At 52.1% G+C, this 16,322-nt stretch overlaps 1 protein-coding gene and 1 long non-coding RNA gene across 2 annotated transcripts; both read left to right on the top strand.

Moving 5' to 3' along the window:
• Positions 1–10,955: 10,955 nt before the first annotated feature.
• LOC136789422 (uncharacterized) lies at positions 10,956–13,393 on the top strand. The gene is made up of 4 exons (XR_010828179.1): positions 10,956–11,539; positions 12,012–12,131; positions 12,640–12,720; positions 13,135–13,393. It is a non-coding gene; the product is annotated as an uncharacterized lncRNA (long non-coding RNA).
• Positions 13,394–14,339: 946 nt separating this feature from the next.
• Positions 14,340–16,108, top strand: LOC136789401 (uncharacterized; the record flags this gene model as incomplete). The annotated part of the gene is made up of 3 exons (XM_066989460.1): positions 14,340–14,352; positions 15,493–15,669; positions 15,988–16,108. Coding segments are annotated over exons 1-3 (311 nt in total), but the record flags the coding sequence as incomplete, so codon positions are not given.
• Between the last annotated feature and the right edge of the window lie 214 nt (positions 16,109–16,322).

Here is a 16,322-nt window from a genome sequence, read left to right on the forward strand (position 1 = left end):
TGTGGTGTTTAGCTGCCAGCCGGGTTAAACCACAACAGTCCTTTTGGCGCCCAACCTGGGGCCCGAAGGGTTGAGATATCGACAAATCTGACCAGAGTGTGTTAAACTAAAATTGGTAGAAGTACTGGACCTGCTTAATAGTTGCTAGTCACGATGTTGATTGCCTTAATCTCCAGTCTGCTGTACCTGTATTCCAAATTGAGTTTTATAGTGCGTTACTTTCTGTATGTGCTCCCTGTTGCACTGTTTATCCTTTCCGGGCCCTGGTTTAAGATTGTTATGGTACTGTGCGGTGTAACAATGGCTTATGAAATGATGAAATATCTGGTCACGACTTTAACCTGGTATTTGTACTCAGCACTGACGTCGACTCTATACTTTGGAACCCATATCTCGGAAACTATTAGCAATTACACCTATTGCCTGTTTTCGTTAGGGAGCCAATCTGTGAAGGGGACAGGGGAAGACATGTTTCCCTACCTGTTCACTCTCCCTTTCTCCTTCACCACCACCCTCTTATCCCCCGAGCTAGTTACGGTGGCTCTCCGAGATGTTGAATATCCTTGGGATACTCAGACCAGCCTGCTCTTGTTGTTATGTCTCCTGAATGCGCTTCAGATTTTGTGGAGGGTTAAACAACTACTCAGGAATCTCATCCGGAGATCTGTCTTGAGGCGGGATAGTTGCGAGTGGCAGGGAGTGTGGGAGGATATGGGCAGGTTTCTAGAGCAGTGGTCACCTCCAGTGTTTTGGACGTTCACCCCTGAACAACTGCAAAATCCTAAAAAGCTGGCAGAATGCTTGAAAAAAAGGTGTCATGACTCTGGCAGTTCCAAAGTGACACAAATCACTGTAGCGTGCTGGGGTCTGGCTTGTGCCTATCGAGCTGCAATTGATGCTACTAGCAACCTAGCTCCAGCTCCTGCAGCCGCTCCAGCTCCTGCAGCCGCTCCAGCTGCAGCTCCTGCAGCCGTTCCGGCTCCTGCAGCCGCTCCAGCTCCAGCTCCTGCAGCCGCTCCAGCTCCTGCAGCCGCTCCAGCTCCTGCCCCTGCAGCAGCTCCAGCTCCAGCCCCTGCAGCCACTCCAGCCCCTGCAGCAGCTCCAGCTCCAGCTCCTGCAGCCGCTCCAGCTCCAGCCCCTGCAGCCACTCCAGCCCCTGCAGCAGCTCCAGCTCCTGCAGCTGTTCCCACTCCTGTGTGTGGGTCAGAGAAACGAGCTGTAGCAGTGCAAGTTGACCCCGCAGAGGGTATTCAAACCCCTGTGGCAGACCGTGCGTCTGGGTTAGAGAAACGAGCTGTAGCAGTGCAAGTTGCCCCTGTAGACAAGGTGAAAAAATGGTATAGAGGCTCAGGTCGTTTAGAACGCAAACAGTCTTCTGCTAAGTCTGGGCATAGTGAAGACGAGGCTGGGCCATCAAAGGTGCAGGAAACTGAAGATGAGGATGGGGATGTCGAAAAATCAACAGTAACTACCCGGACTCTATACCAGCGTGAGCTACGAGATGTGCGAAAAGATTTTGGTCGCTGTATAGGCGAGCAGCTTGTCACCTGGCTGCTCCGGTGCTGGGACGCTGGAGCCGATTATGTGGAATTAGAGGGCAAGGAAGCCAGGCGGCTGGGATCGCTTGCTAGGGACGCATGCATTGACAAAGCAATTGGAGATGGAGCACGATCTCGCAGCCTCTGGAGGCGTCTCCTGTCAGCTGTGCAGGAAAGGTATCCCTTCAAGGAAGAACTTGTATGTCTACCAGGCAAATGGTCCCACCTGGAGCCTCTGGCAGAAAGAACCTGGGGAAACTCGAGGTCGACCCCTGGGGTTTTGGAGTCGGGGATACAGAGGATCTGAGGCCCGCTATACTCCAACTGAAAAGGAGATATTGGCAGCATATGAAGGAGTTCGATCTGCTTCGGAAGTGGTCGGTACTGAAGCGCAGCTCCTCCTGGCACCCCGACTGCCGGTACTAGGCTGGATGTTCAAAGGAAGGGTCCCCTCTACACATCATGCAACTGATGCTACATGGAGCAAGTGGGTTGCACTGATTACTCAGCGGGCTCGAATAGGAAACCCCAGTCGCCCAGGAATCTTGGAGGTGATTATGGACTGGCCAGAAGGCAAATACTTTGGGATATCATCAGAGGAGGAGGTGGTTCGTGCTGAAGAAGCCCCACTGTACAACAAGCTACCGGAAAATGAGAAGAAATATGCCTTGTTCACTGACGGGTCCTGTCGTATTGTGGGAAAGCATCGGAGATGGAAAGCTGCTGTATGGAGTCCTACACGACGAGTTGCAGAAGCTGCTGAGGGAGAAGGTGAATCGAGTCAGTTTGCAGAAGTGAAAGCCATTCAGCTGGCTTTAGATATTGCTGAACGAGAAAAGTGGCCAGTTCTCTATCTCTATACTGATTCATGGATGGTAGCAAATGCCCTGTGGGGGTGGTTACAGCAATGGAAGCAGAACAACTGGCAGCGCAGGGGCAAGCCCATCTGGGCTGCGGCATTGTGGCAAGATATTGCTGCCCGGGTAGAGAACCTGGTTGTAAAGGTACGCCATGTAGATGCTCATGTGCCCAAGAATCGGGCTACTGAAGAACATCAAAACAACCAGCAGGTGGATCAGGCTGCTAAGATTGAAGTGGCTCAGGTGGACCTGGACTGGCAACATAAAGGTGAATTATTTATAGCCCGATGGGCCCATGACACCTCAGGCCATCAAGGTAGAGATGCAACCTACAGATGGGCTCGTGATCGAGGGGTGGACCTGACCATGGACACTATAGCACAGGTTATTCATGACTGTGAAACATGTGCTGCAATCAAGCAAGCCAAACGGTCAAAACCTCTTTGGTATGGAGGACGATGGCTGAAATATAAATATGGAGAGGCCTGGCAGATTGATTACATCACACTCCCTCAAACCTGCAACGGCAAGCGCCACGTACTTACAATGGTGGAAGCAACCACCGGATGGCTGGAAACATATCCAGTGCCCCATGCCACCGCCCGGAACACTATCCTGGGCCTTGAAAAGCAAGTCCTATGGCGACATGGCACCCCAGAGAGAATTGAGTCAGACAACGGGACTCATTTCTGAAACAACCTTATAGACACTTGGGCCAAAGAACATGGTATTGAGTGGGTGTATCACATCCCCTATCATGCACCAGCCTCTGGAAAAGTTGAACGATACAATGGACTGTTGAAGACTACACTGAAAGCAATGGGTGCTGGGACATTCAAAAATTGGGATACACATTTGGCAAAGGCCACCTGGTTAGTCAATACCAGGGGATCTGCCAACCGAGCTGGACCTGCCCAATCAAACCTGTTACGCACTGTAGAAGGGGATAAAGTTCCTGTAGTGCACGTAAGAAACATGCTGGGTAAAACAGTCTGGGCTACTCCTGCCTCAGGAAAAGGCAAACCCATTTGTGGAATTGCTTTTGCTCAGGGACCTGGATGCACTTGGTGGGTAATGCAAAAGAATGGGGAGGTCCGGTGTGTACCTCAAGGGGATTTGATACTGGGTGAGAATAGCCCATGAGTTGAATTGTAGTATGTTAATTATTATATAATAATGTATGTCATCACTACCATGATTGCTATATATCATAGATGAAAATGGTGATTAATTAGAATGTATTGGAAAGAGTGTAACCTGAGCATGACATAAATGGTATGGAATAAGGGGTGGATATCTGTCCTGGTTCCAGTTAGGACAGAGTTAATTTTTCCTCATAGTAGCTGGTAGGGTGCTATGTTTTGGATTAGGATGAGAAGAGCGCTGATAACATGCTGATGTTTTAATTGTTGCAGAGCAGTGTTTACACCAGGCCAAGGACTTTTCGGCTTCTCGCTCTGTCCTGCCAGCGAGCAGGCTGGGGGTGCAGCAGGAGCTGGGAGGGGACAGACCCAGGACAGCTGACCCAAACTGGCCAAAGGGGTATTCCATACCATCTGACGTCATGCTAAACAATATATAGGGGTGGCTGGCCGGGGTGGGGGGCCGGCTGCTCGGGAATAGGCTGGGCATCGGTCAGCGGGTGGTGAGCAATTGCATTGTGCATCACTTGTTTCTTACACATTATTATTATTAATACTATTATCATTATCACTATTATTATTATTGTTATTATTATATTCCTGTCTTAATAAACTGTCTTTATCTCAACTCACCGGCTTCACTTTCCCGTTTCTCTCCCCCATCCCAGAGAGGGAGGGGGGAGGGTGAGCGAACGGCTGTGTGGTGTTTAGCTGCCAGCCGGGTTAAACCACAACACCAGGCCAGGATCTAAATCCGATGGTGCTGTTGGTAACGTGAAGTTCAGGAAGCTCTTCTGGGTTTTTCTGCTCTTCCATGTGGATTTTTGCCCTGTGAAGGTGGTGTACTGAGCTCTTTTCTTACCAACAAATAGGTTTAAAAGCAGTTACAGTTTAACATCTACATGCTTGGGTGTTATTAACACAGCATTGCATACTGAGCTGGTGCTTGGTAGGAGAAAACATAAATCTTACCTGGGAAACTCGGACACTCTCAACTACATACTGCTACGAAGAAACTCAGCTGTAAGAGTGCCCTTAATTAACACATCACCAGAGCTATTGTGCTACTGACGGTTGAAGGCACCTTTTTCCAACGCTGTCTTATTGGAAGTCGATACAGACTGGCAGTATGCAGTTGGTTCCCATCTTCTGCTCCAGCAGAAGTCCTATTTTAATTAACCAGCAGGTCCCTCTGAGTGGCTTTGCTAAAACTCCTGCAGTAGGAAGTATCCTACGAGAGCCAAGTTACTAAACTGATGTGTGGTTTTCCCTTAATCCCCTCACCCCTGACTTTCTAGCTCCTGACGACACTGCCAACGTGTGCAGTGCTAGGTGCCAGCTGCCATGGTTTATATGTACTGTAAAATTAGTGATTTGGGACTTGTGAGCACTGAGAACAGGTTAGCAATTGCTTAAGAGCTTTACTTTCTCGTTCTGCTAATGCACATGAAATTCTTCAGGAACTGCAGCACAAGAACCGTCTTGCACAGGATCTCTGGAAGCAGGAAATAGCCGCTCTGTGGACCTCTCTCTTCCTTTGATATGTTAAGGGCTCTTTAGAAGAGCAGAAGATGGAGCAGCTCTTCCTGGGAGGGAGAACGGGGCTATTCGCAGCTCGTTCCAGTGGTCCCAGGTGTCTCATGGTTGTGACATTTGTGGCTGGGGGAGACCGCTCAGTCGAGTCATTGGTCACTTCCTGGCTTTGCAGAACACAGACTTTCAGAGTAAAGGTGTCGCTGTCGCTCTGGGCCTGGGAGATGGGCGAAACATCTTAGGCTTGAAACTGATTCTCTGCAGAGTGGCGTGCTCAGATCTGAGCACATCGTCTTGGCCTGTTCTGTGCTTCGACCATGGGAAGATGAATGGTTTACCTATGCACTGTTAAATATAATTTGACACCTAGCACACAACACTTTCAGCCCGTGGGGTGCTTTAACAAGCAGGTAAATCAGCGGGGACTGTTTTGCAGCCAGGGCGATGCTGGGTGATTAAAAAGCAGGGTCAGAGCAAGGAGTTTATGGTGTTCTTTCTTGCTTGTCATCCGACTGTCTGCTTACACTGTTCTAAAAAAAAACAAAACAAAAAATCCGAAACGGGGTAAGCATCTTTAATATCTTTATTATAAATGGAAGGCACAAAACAGGCCAGCAACAGAGACTGTCCAAGAGAAATACTTTATGCTTTATAAACAAACAAGAAATTACCCTTAGGTAGGTGTGATAATCCTTCTCTAATGCATTCTTTGGAGTGCAAAAATATTTTGTTCCCTTCTTGCTCTTCTCTCCAGGACAAAGGCAGAATAGCCAACTGGAAAGTTAGACCAGGGAGGTCAGTTTGTTCCATACTGAGAAAGACAAGCCTGTAAAACAAACTAGGCAGGTTTTCTTTGGACTAGTTATCTTCCTTCAGCAAAGGCAAAGTTTATGACACTTGTTGGCATGTATTTCCAGACCCCCAGCTACCGTGACTGTAGTGCATCTGTAATTCTTTTGTACAAAAAGAGTTCAAAATCTCGTAACGCAAAAACTTTACTAGCACCCTGGAGAAAAAAGAAATCTAAAAATCTTGCCAACTTCAATTACAGACCTGCTGAGTGCACCAGAGTTACTCATTTTTATTCAGGCTTTCAGGGGCTAGTTCAGTTGGTTTCTGTTCAGCACTTGGATCGCCATATTGGCAGATGTCAGTTAAAAAAAAAAAAAAAAAAGCTTTTGAGATCTTTTTTAAAATGAGACTGCTTTTATGGCATTTAGGGCTGTGAGGTATCCTTGGTTTTTGCTTTCTTCCGATTCCTTAGACCAGATCCATTCATATCCTGAACAGCGTTCTGGGTCTCTTCAGGAAAATGGAAGGCAACAAGCAAAATGATGAGCTCCTTGGGCATTCAAAAGAGCTCAGTCTGGAAAAGATTTCAAGTCCAACTTCCATGCTAAGGAGCACCAGTAATTTTTAGAAGTAGATGCAGAGGAACCTGCATGGCACTAAGTGTGTTTCTGAAGGTGCTAAAGGTCAGAAGTGACGATTCCTGTCGATACTAAAGAAGAGAAGGAAACCTTGCACTTAACTTCTGTTTTTATTCCCTTTGTCAAGCAGTCAAAACCAATACCTAATATGAGAACCCAACTTTTCCTCTCTTTACTTTAGATTTGGGAAAATTCCCTGCCAAAAAAATATTTCCTGGAAAATTCACTAGTGTTTGTGTGAGTAAAAGGTTCCAACCTTTTATTATTAATTTGTAAGAACTATTTCATCCGCTTTTGTCCAGAAGAGTCCGAAATAATTTGCACAGAAATGTGCAGCATTTTAATGAAAGGATTCAGAATCACTCTAATTTGAACTTTATCTGGTCTGGTTGCAGGTTTTATGACATTTAGTGTCTTAAAAAAAAAATATCAAAATATCTGACTTCACATCAGAAAAAAAAACCTGCTTGCGGCTAAATAAAATCTGTTGCAGCTCTGGTCATTGAAAAATCATTGGCTGTTAAATTGGACCTAAGTCATCTTTTCTAACCTTTCATGATCTTGCAGCAATGGATGATGACGGATATATGGATTAGGGAACAGCACGTGATGGCAAACCTGCGGTATTTGCTACAGCGCAGAAAGAAAACAAATTGCTTCCAAAAAATCAAACTAATTCAAAATTCTTGGTATCATGCAGCCATGCCACTGGCAAAGTGAGCATTGCCCTGCCTCTCAAAGCTTGCTGTATCCTTGATCTGCTGTCTTCCTGCTGTTAATTGATTGCAACTCTACGTGTCTGATCAGGGCTACGAGTTGTTCTCCATATGGATACCATACAACATATACTGTGCACGCTTGTGTGTATAGATATGTTTATCCTGTATGCATGTACATATGTATGCATATTTGTGTGCTGGCCCCCAGATCACTCATGGTATAAAGCATTGGCCTCGAAGGCATACTCATCAAAATATTTGGTAGATCCTCCATTTTTTTCTAGCTCCCTCAAAATGAGAGAGTTTTTACGCGCTCTCTGCATCAAAAAGGCAAAAATTCTGATTTCCACTGTCGCTCTCGCTAACTTTCTATCACTCACTCCTCGTGTGTGTCTAAACACATATGTGTGTATGCGTATGCACATTTGTGTATTTATATGCACTGGTGCATTTTTTGCTGTACAGGTAATAAAGACAGGGAAAGGTTTTTGTCTTTTCTTAATAGGTGAAGAAATCTTGAAGACCAGAGATTGGAACATACTGAATTTTAAATTAAAAAAAAAAAAAAAAAGTTAAATTGTCCGGCTGTGGAAGATGGATCCTCATTTTTGCAGCCACTTTGAATCACGAGTTCATCTCTAAATGCGCTGTTTTTTTTTGTTTTTGTTTTGTTTTGTTGGGTTTTTTTTTTTTGGTTTTTATTTTTTGAAGAGCTAACTAACCCTGGCTGTCTCCAGTCTGAGAGAGTATTCAAATGGACTTGCTTCCTCCATTAGTTATAAGCTGTTTAAAAGCACATCCTATGTTTGAATTGTGGATGAGAGGTTCCCTTGGCAAAGTGAGGAGGCAAATTCTTCCTACCCCTTTATCATTAATTCACGGATTCAGTGTTGGTTCGGCCTCCAGGAGAAGTTCACTGGAAGTCTTTGAAGATCGCTAACTTTGCTGAGGTTGTCCAGGTAGGTGAACTCGAAGACCCACAGTGACTGGAACATGCTATTTAACGCGTCATACTGCGTTCTGTAGCAGTTACTGGTAGCCATAGTTGATCATTGCCTTGCACGTATGATCAGGTGTTTTTTTAAGAAGTGACTCCATTTTCAGGCTTTTTTTTTCCATTTTTTTCACGAAGGGGTAGAGTAGGAGGAGGAAGCAGAATGGTCTTTGGTTAACGTGATAACCAGATAGATTCTGAAGTCTGATAGATTCTGGGCCCCATAGGACCCACCCCTGTGACCCCCGGAGGGCCCCCGGGCGCAGCATAGGACCCACCCCGGTGACCTGTGGTGCTTGTACACAGTGCACTGAGCTGCTTGTACACAGTAGGGGCTTGCATTTGGGGGGGTGTTGGGAGCTGCTTGTACAATATAGGGATCTGCATCTGGAGGGGGTTGGGAGCTGCTTGTACACCTTTGGGACTTGCATCTGGGGGGTGCTTCGGAGCTGCTTGTACACTGTAGGGTCCTGCCTTGTGCAGGGTTTGTAGCTGCTTCTACACCTTTGGGGTCTGCAGCTGGGGGGGGGGGGGGTGACAGGTGCTTGTCTGCTGTAGGTGGCCACGTTGGGGGAGTTGGGAGCTGCTTGTACACTGTAAGGGTCTGGGTCTTGGGGGGGGTTGGGGCTGTTTGTACACCTTTGGGGCCTGCCTCTGGGGAGGGTGGGGAGTTGCTTGTATGCCTTTGGGGCCTGTGTTTGGGGGGGGGGTTGGAGTCTGTGCCGGGGGGGTTGGGAGCTGCTTGTACGCTCTAGGGTCCTCTGGCGGGCTTTGGGGCCTCCCTTTGAGGGGGGAGGTGGGAGCTGGTTGTACACCTTTGGGGCCTGAGTCTTGGGGGGGGGGGTTGGGGCCTGCCTCTGGGGGGCAGGTTGGGAGCTGTTTGTACACCTTTGGGGCCTGCGTCTGGGGGGTTGGGGCTGGGGCCGGGACCTGGGGCCTGCATCTGGGTGGGGTGGGGTCCAGTTCATGGGGGGGGGGTTGGGAGCTGCTTGTGGACAGTTGGGGTCTGCATCCAGGTGTGGATAGCGTAAGAGGATAGGTAAGGGGATCGAGGTTGTGGGAATAAAAATATTTTTGCACAGTTACATCGTTTAGAGGGAAGGAAGGTGGTATTGATATATGCTTGCAGTGATAAGAAAGCTTAACAGACAACCTTGTAAAATGCAGACAACCAGAATCCTTAGAGCAATTGGGTAGAAATCACGGTGTAAGAAACATTACCACCTTAAAGAGGAAAACAGTCAAGAAAAAAAGAAAATTGACTTGTAACAGGCCAGCAGCTGTGTATTTTCTGTGAAGCACCGGATAGATTGTGAACCTGGATTACCGAGTCAATGGGGAAACTGGGGAGGGTCCCGGTCATCAAGAGGAAAAAAAAAAAATGTATATAAACTGTGTTAGGGAACTAGTAGGTGGCTTGTGGGACGCCTGCCATTGCAATCGTGAATAAAAATGCTACTTCACTGAGATCCTTGCCTGAGCCTATGTTATTGGTTACAGAGTGTTTCTAATAAGGTGTTAGGGTGTTAAGGTTTCTTTTTTTTAAGGTTAACGTGATAAGCAGCTAGATTGTGAATTCAATTGTAGCAACCTGAGGCAGTAGCACGGACGTTTTTGAGGCTGTACTATATTTTCCTTGTTGGTTTCCTTTTGGTTACAGGGAGACAACTGTTCCTTCCGCCACTGCGAAGCTGCTCTGGGGAACGAGACGGTCTGCAAGCTGTGGCAGGAGGGTCGTTGTTTCAGGAATGTCTGCCTGAATGATTCAGACACATGGAAATTGATGTGAGTGCCTAAAGATGTGTTCTCAAAATAAATCAACAAAAGCATTTTTCAGTGCTGTAGGTGTGCTGATTGTGCTTTTGCAGGATAGAGTCCTTTGCTTTGGAATTACACTGGTTTCTGTTACCAGGAGAGGGGGTGGGAGGAAGGAGAGGGAAATAAAATCAATGCCTTAGGTACGTCTTAGCAAGATTTTCTTTTATTAGATGCCGACAGTATTTTCTCAACAGATGCAGAATAACCGCTAACTAGACTGCTAAAACCTGCTGGAGCAGGGGGGTAATAAACAGGCTGTACTAGCCTCCTGAGAGCAGGCTTGATAATGATCTATCAGGTCTCTTGTGTCCCGGAGTCCTTCAGATAATGCTGTTCTAGCTGCCTGGGCTAGGAAGCAGTGGGGAAAGTTAAAGGTGCAGAAGAACGACGTCTCCAAGAAGTAGTTCTGGATAGAGTTAACCTAGGCAATTTAAGATGTTCTTTTTCCCTCTGAATAATCCTAGTATAATCCTAGGTGTATTAGTTTAACCCACCCTAAAGTGATGTCTGAGAGTGCCTGTCTTCTCAAACTGAATGATGACAAGGCTAAACGTGCATAGTGGTTACAGCTTCTGCAAACTTTGTGAATATGCCCGGAAATACTATACTTGAGTGATAAAGTGACCTTTGGAATGATGTTTCAGCACTGTATTGTGACAGCCCTATTGCGGTCATGATCCGGAACTGTGCATCTCTTTGCAAACCTTAGGTGCATGTTATCACGAGCTTGTCTTTCTTTCTGTCTTCAGAAAAAGCGCAGTGAGATTCCCTGCTACTGGGAGAAGCAGCCAGTAGGCTGTCAGAAAGCCAACTGTGCTTTTCATCACGCAAAGGGACGTTACATCGATGGAGTCTTCGTTAGAGTGAGTTTAGGTCCTTTTTCTTTAAGTATTGAGGAATTAATTTTGAATATTCCTTAGTGGGTGCCAATACTGTAGGAGACATCAGGTACCCGTTCATTTGTGAGTGCAGGAAAAGGTCTGCAGTCCTAGGTGGTCAGCTAAACCGAGTGTCCTGCTGGTGTACTGCTGGTATTTGTTTTCTGCTTTCATGCTCAGCTTCTCTCTGCTTTGTGTGATATTTGCCTTGCAGTTTGCTTTCTGTTGTTTCGTCTTCTGCTGGGTGGTAGGGAGATGTGTTGTTGTTTGAAGGCAAGTCATTGTTCACGGTGTAAACAGTGGCGGGATGGGCAAAAGGAGATGCTGCATTCATTGCCTGTGCAGGTTATCTGCCTTAGCTACCATCTTCGTGCATTGTGGCCAAAGTTTTAAACTGCCATGTTACTGATGATCCTCCTCTTCCTCTAGCTACACTGCCAAGTGTATCAAATCACGATGATTTGAAAGTGGCTCAGATGTCACTGCAGCAAAACAAACTTTCTGTCCAGTCCAATCCCTCTCCATAGCTAAGGCGGGTGACGAAAGTGGAAAACTCGGAAAATGTCCCAAGCCCTACACACCCTCCAGTTGTAATCAATGCTGCAGATGATGATGAAGATGACGATGGTGAGCATGCTTTGGTTCTTGGAAGGACTTTGTGCTGTAAATGAATGTATAAATCACAGATGAGCTGAGGTCTGACTAGCGATAGGGCAGGCAGTCTGGTCAGCTCGCTGGTGGCTTTGTCTGGCGGTCAGTGGACAGAACCTGAAATGCTGGAGGAAAGCTTAGAACCACTCTTGGCTTTAGCTGGTCTGTTGTGTAAAGCTCTATGTGAAAGTAGGAGGGAAATTCCTTTTTCTTCTGTCTGAAGAGTAATATGTTGTGTAGTAGTTAAAGCTGCAGAGAGAATCTAGAGTCCGAGATGTTTTGTCCTAGTGTAGTCTCCTTACGAGTTCATCAGGTCAGTGTAGCTGTATTAAAAAAAAAGAAAAAAAAAGCTTTTTTATATGAGCCATGGACTGGAGTGTCATCGCATGAGCTACATAATCATGAACAATCTGGTCTATGCATAGCTGAACAGATTTTTCCCCTTCAGACCAGCTTTCTGCGGAAGGAGAAGAAACTAAAACTCCCGTCCAGCAACCAGCTGAGGAAGGCCAAAATGGATTACGGATGATTTCCACTCGGAAAGCCAGTGCTACTACTGCTAAGCAAGGTATTCCGGCACCTGTAGTAGGATAAATCGGAAGGAGAACTTGCCAATGAACTCGAAAGCAATGTGGCGTAAAAACACAACAGAATGTAGGGGTGCTGAATGGACTCGGTTATTTCCATGATCTCATTTCTCCCTGATACCATCATGTGCCCATTGGGTCAGAAAGTTGAACTCCTTTTCTTTCCTTTTGGAGAACAAAACAGGGTCACAGCATGGAGTTTAAATGGCTGCACGTGCAGCCTGGCAACCACTGTTGAAAGCCATATCTAACGATAGAGGGATCTAATATCACGTAAATGGATTAAAATGAAAACTACAGCTTTTACCCTGAAGGGTGAAAGGAGGGGCAAAATGCCATTGATTCTATGGTTGTTTCACTTGTGAGGAGTGTTGACAGGCTTTATTCTAAATACTTCTGAAAGTTCCTGAGCACTAAGAAGCCTGAGGATCTGTGGTCCTCAGTGAGTGCCTCTAAGTCTTAGTCTCATTAAGTGTTTTCTGTTTTCAGAGGACGGTCTGAATTTTGGAATAAAAACACTTGAAGAAATCAAATCGCAGAAAATGAAGGAAAAAACTAAGAGACACGGTGGTGAGTTAATATTCCCTACTTTCTTACCCTGTTCACCTTCATCCCGTTTGACGTTCTTTTTTAAAAAAGAAATTCTTCCAGCAATACCGGGTAGCTGGCTATGCTTTGGTGAATCCAACTATTTGCCAAAGAAGTGAAATTTGATTGGCTTCAGAATGGCAGGTGATGGTGGCTGGGAGCTGCTTGAGGGAGAGACTTCCATTTTTAGCTGGGGGCATCGAGCAACCTGATTCTCAGCCAGCTGGTATTCTAGATGGGAATTGCAAGGGCAACCAGAGGCAAATTAGTCACCTCTCTTATTTACATGCTCTGGTCACTGTATGTTTGACAGTAACGGATAATTAAAGTTCTGTGTTCTTTGCGATAGTTTGTTATGTTTGGTAAACTTCCTTATGTTTTGCTTGCTCTGAACAGAAGGTCCTTCAAGATCTTCTCTTCCTCCCGTCGATTCTATGATTTTTCCTGCTCCGGAAAAGGAAAATGTCCGGACAGGGGTGAGAACTGTGACGCCGTCTACAGAGGAAGGTAATAATTAATGCTTTTGTTTTGATTTCATTCCTCCTAAACTGGAAGGTTAAAACAGGAGCTCCGGGGCTCCCGGGGTCCCGCCAGGGGTCACCGGGGTGGGTCCTCGGGGGCACCTGGGGGCTTGCCGGGGGTCACCGGGGTTTGTACTCGGGGGCGCCTGGGGCTTGCCGGGGGTCACCGGGGTGGGTGCTCGGGGGCGCCTGGGGTCCCGGCGGGGGTCACCGGGGTGGGTCCTCGGGGGCGCCCGGGGGCTTGCCCGTGGTTACTGGGGTGGGTCCTAGGGGGCGCCCGGGGTTTTCCAGGGGTCACCGGTATGGGTCCTTGGGGGTGCCCGGGGGCTTCCCGGGGGTCACCGGGGTGGGTCCTCGGGGACGCACGTGGGCTTGCCGCGGGTCACCAGCGTGGATCCAAGGGGGTGCCCGGGTGCTTGCCGGGGGTCACCGGGGTGGGTCATTGGAGGCGGCCGGGGGCTTGCCGGGGGTCACCGGGGTGGGTCCTCGGGGGCGCCCATGGTCCCGCCGGGGGTCACCGGGGTGGGTCCTCGGAGACGCCCGGGGGCTTGCCATAGGTCACCGGGGAGGGTACTCGGGGGCGCCCAGGGTCCCGCCGGGGTTTACCGGAGTGGGTCCTAGGGGGCACCGGGGGCTTGGCGGGGCTCACCGGGGTGGGTCCTCAGAGGCGCCCGGGGGCTTGGCGGGGGTCACCGGGGAGGGTCCTCGGAGGCGCCCGGGGGCTTGCCGGGGGTCACCGGGATTGGGTCCTCGGGGGCGCCCGGGGGCTTGCCGGGGGTCACCGGGGTGGGTCCTCGGGGCTCCTGGGGTGCCGCCGGGGGTCACCGGGGTGCGTCCTTGGGGGCTCCCGGGGGCCTGCCGGGGGTCACCGGGGTGGGTCCTCGGGGGCTCTCGGGGCCTTGTCGGCGGTCACCGGGGTATGTCCTCGGGGGCGCCCCGGGGCTTGTCGGGGGTCTCCGGGGTGGGTCCTCGGGGGCACCAGGGGTCCCTCCGGGGGTCACCGGGGTGGGTCCTCGGGGGCGCCAGGGGTCCCTCCGGGGGTCACCGGGGTGGGTCCTCGGGGGCGCCCGGGGACTTGCCATGGGTCACCGGGGTGGGTCCTCCGGGGCGCCCAGGGTCCCGCCGGGGGTCACCGGGGTGGGTCCTCGGGGGCGCCCGGGGTCCCTCCGGGGGTCACCTGGATAGGTCCTCAGGGGCGCCTGGGGTTTGCCGGGGGTCACCAGGGTAGGTCCTCTGGGGCGTCCAGGGGCTTGCCGGGGGTCACCGGGGTGGGTCCTCGGGGGCGCCCGGGGGATTGCCGGGGGTAACCGGGGTGGGTCCACAGAGGTGCCCGGGGGCTTGCCGGGGGTCACCGGGGTGGGTCCTCGGGGGTGCCCAGGGTCCCACCAGATGTCAGCAGGAGTGGGTCCTCGGGGGCGCTCGCGGTCCCGCCGGGGGTCACCGGGGTTGGTATTCGGCGGCGCCTGGGGGCTTGCCGGGGGTGACTGGGGTGGGTCCTCGGGGGCCCCCGGGGTCCCACCGGGGGTCACCGGGGTGGGTCCTCGGGGGCACCCGGGGCTTGCCGGGGGTCACCGGGGTGGGTCCTCGGGGGCGCACGGGGGCTTCCCGGGGGTCACGGGGGTGGATCATCCGGGGCGCCCGGGGGCTTCCCGGGTGTCACCGGGGTGGGTCCTCAGGGGCGCCCGGGGTCCCACCAGGGTTCACTGGGGTGGGTCCTTGGGGGCGCCCGGGGCTTGCCGGGGGTCACCGGGGTGGGTCCTCGGGGGCACCTGGGGGCTTGCCGTGGGTCACTGGGGTGGGTTCTCGGGGGCTCCCAGGGGCTTGCTGGGGGTCACCGGGGTGGGTCCTCGGGGGCGCCCAGGGTCCCACCAGATGTCAGCGGGGTGGGTCCTCGGGGGCGCCCAGGGTCCCACCAGATGTCAGCGGGGGAGGGTCCTCCGGGGCGCTCGGGGTCCCACCGGGGGTCACTGGGGTTGGTACTCGGGTTCGCCTGGGGGCTTGGGGGGGTGACTGTGGTGGGTCCTCGGGGGCGCCCGGGGTCCCACCGGGGGTCACCAGGGTGGGTCCTTGGGGTCACCGGGGTCCCGCCGGGGGTCACTGGGGTGGGTCCTCGGAGGCGCCCGGGGGCTTCAAGGGGGTCACTGGGGTGGGCCCTCGGGGGCGCCCGGAGGCTTGCCAGGGGTCAACGGGGTGGGTCCTCGGGGGCGCCCGGGGTCCCGCCGGGGGTCTCCAGGGTGGGTACTCGGGGGCGCCCGGGGGCTTGCCATAGGTCACCGGGGAGGGTCCTCGGGGGCGCCCGGGGGCTTGCCAGGGGTCACCGGGGAGGGTACTCGGGGTCGCCCGGGGGCTTGCCGGTGGTCACTGGTGTGGGTCGACGGGGGCGCCTGGGGTCCCGCCGGGGGTCACCGGGGTGGGTCCTCGGAGGCAGCTGGGGGTTTGCAGGGGGTCACCGGGGTGGGTCTTCGGAGGCGCCCGGGGGCTTGCCGGGGTCACCGGGTTTCGTCCTCGGGGGCAGCTGGGGGCTTGCCGGGGGTCACCGGGGTGGGTCCTCTAAGGCGCCCGGGGGCTTGGCGGGGGTCACCGGAGTGGGTCCTCGGGGGCGCCCGGGGTGCCCCCGGGGGTCACCGGGGTGGGTCCTTGGGGGCTCCCGGGGGCCTGCCGGGGGTCACCGGGGTGGGTCCTCGGGGGCGCCCGGGGGCTTGCCCGTGGTTACCGGGGTGGGTTCTAGGGGGCGCCCGCGGGCATGTCGGGGGTCCCCGGGGTGGGTCCTCGGGGGCACCCAGGGGCTTGTCGGGGGTCTCCGGGGTGGGTCCTCGGAGGCGCCAGGGGTCCCTCCGGGGGTCACCGGGGTGGGTCCTCGGGGGCGCCCGGGGTCCCGCCGGCGGTCACCTTGTTGGGTCCTCGGGGGCGCCCGGGGACTTGCCATGGGTCACCGGGGTGGGTCCTCCGGGGCGCCCAGGGTCCCGCCGGGTGTCACCGGTGTGGGTCCTCGGGGGCGCCCGGGGTCCCTCCGGGGGTCACCGGGATAGGTCCTCAGGGGCGCCCGGGGTTTGCCGGGGGTCA

Source organism: Anser cygnoides, unplaced genomic scaffold, assembly GCF_040182565.1.
Source record: "Anser cygnoides isolate HZ-2024a breed goose unplaced genomic scaffold, Taihu_goose_T2T_genome scaffold_44_1, whole genome shotgun sequence".
NCBI lineage: Eukaryota > Metazoa > Chordata > Aves > Anseriformes > Anatidae > Anser > Anser cygnoides.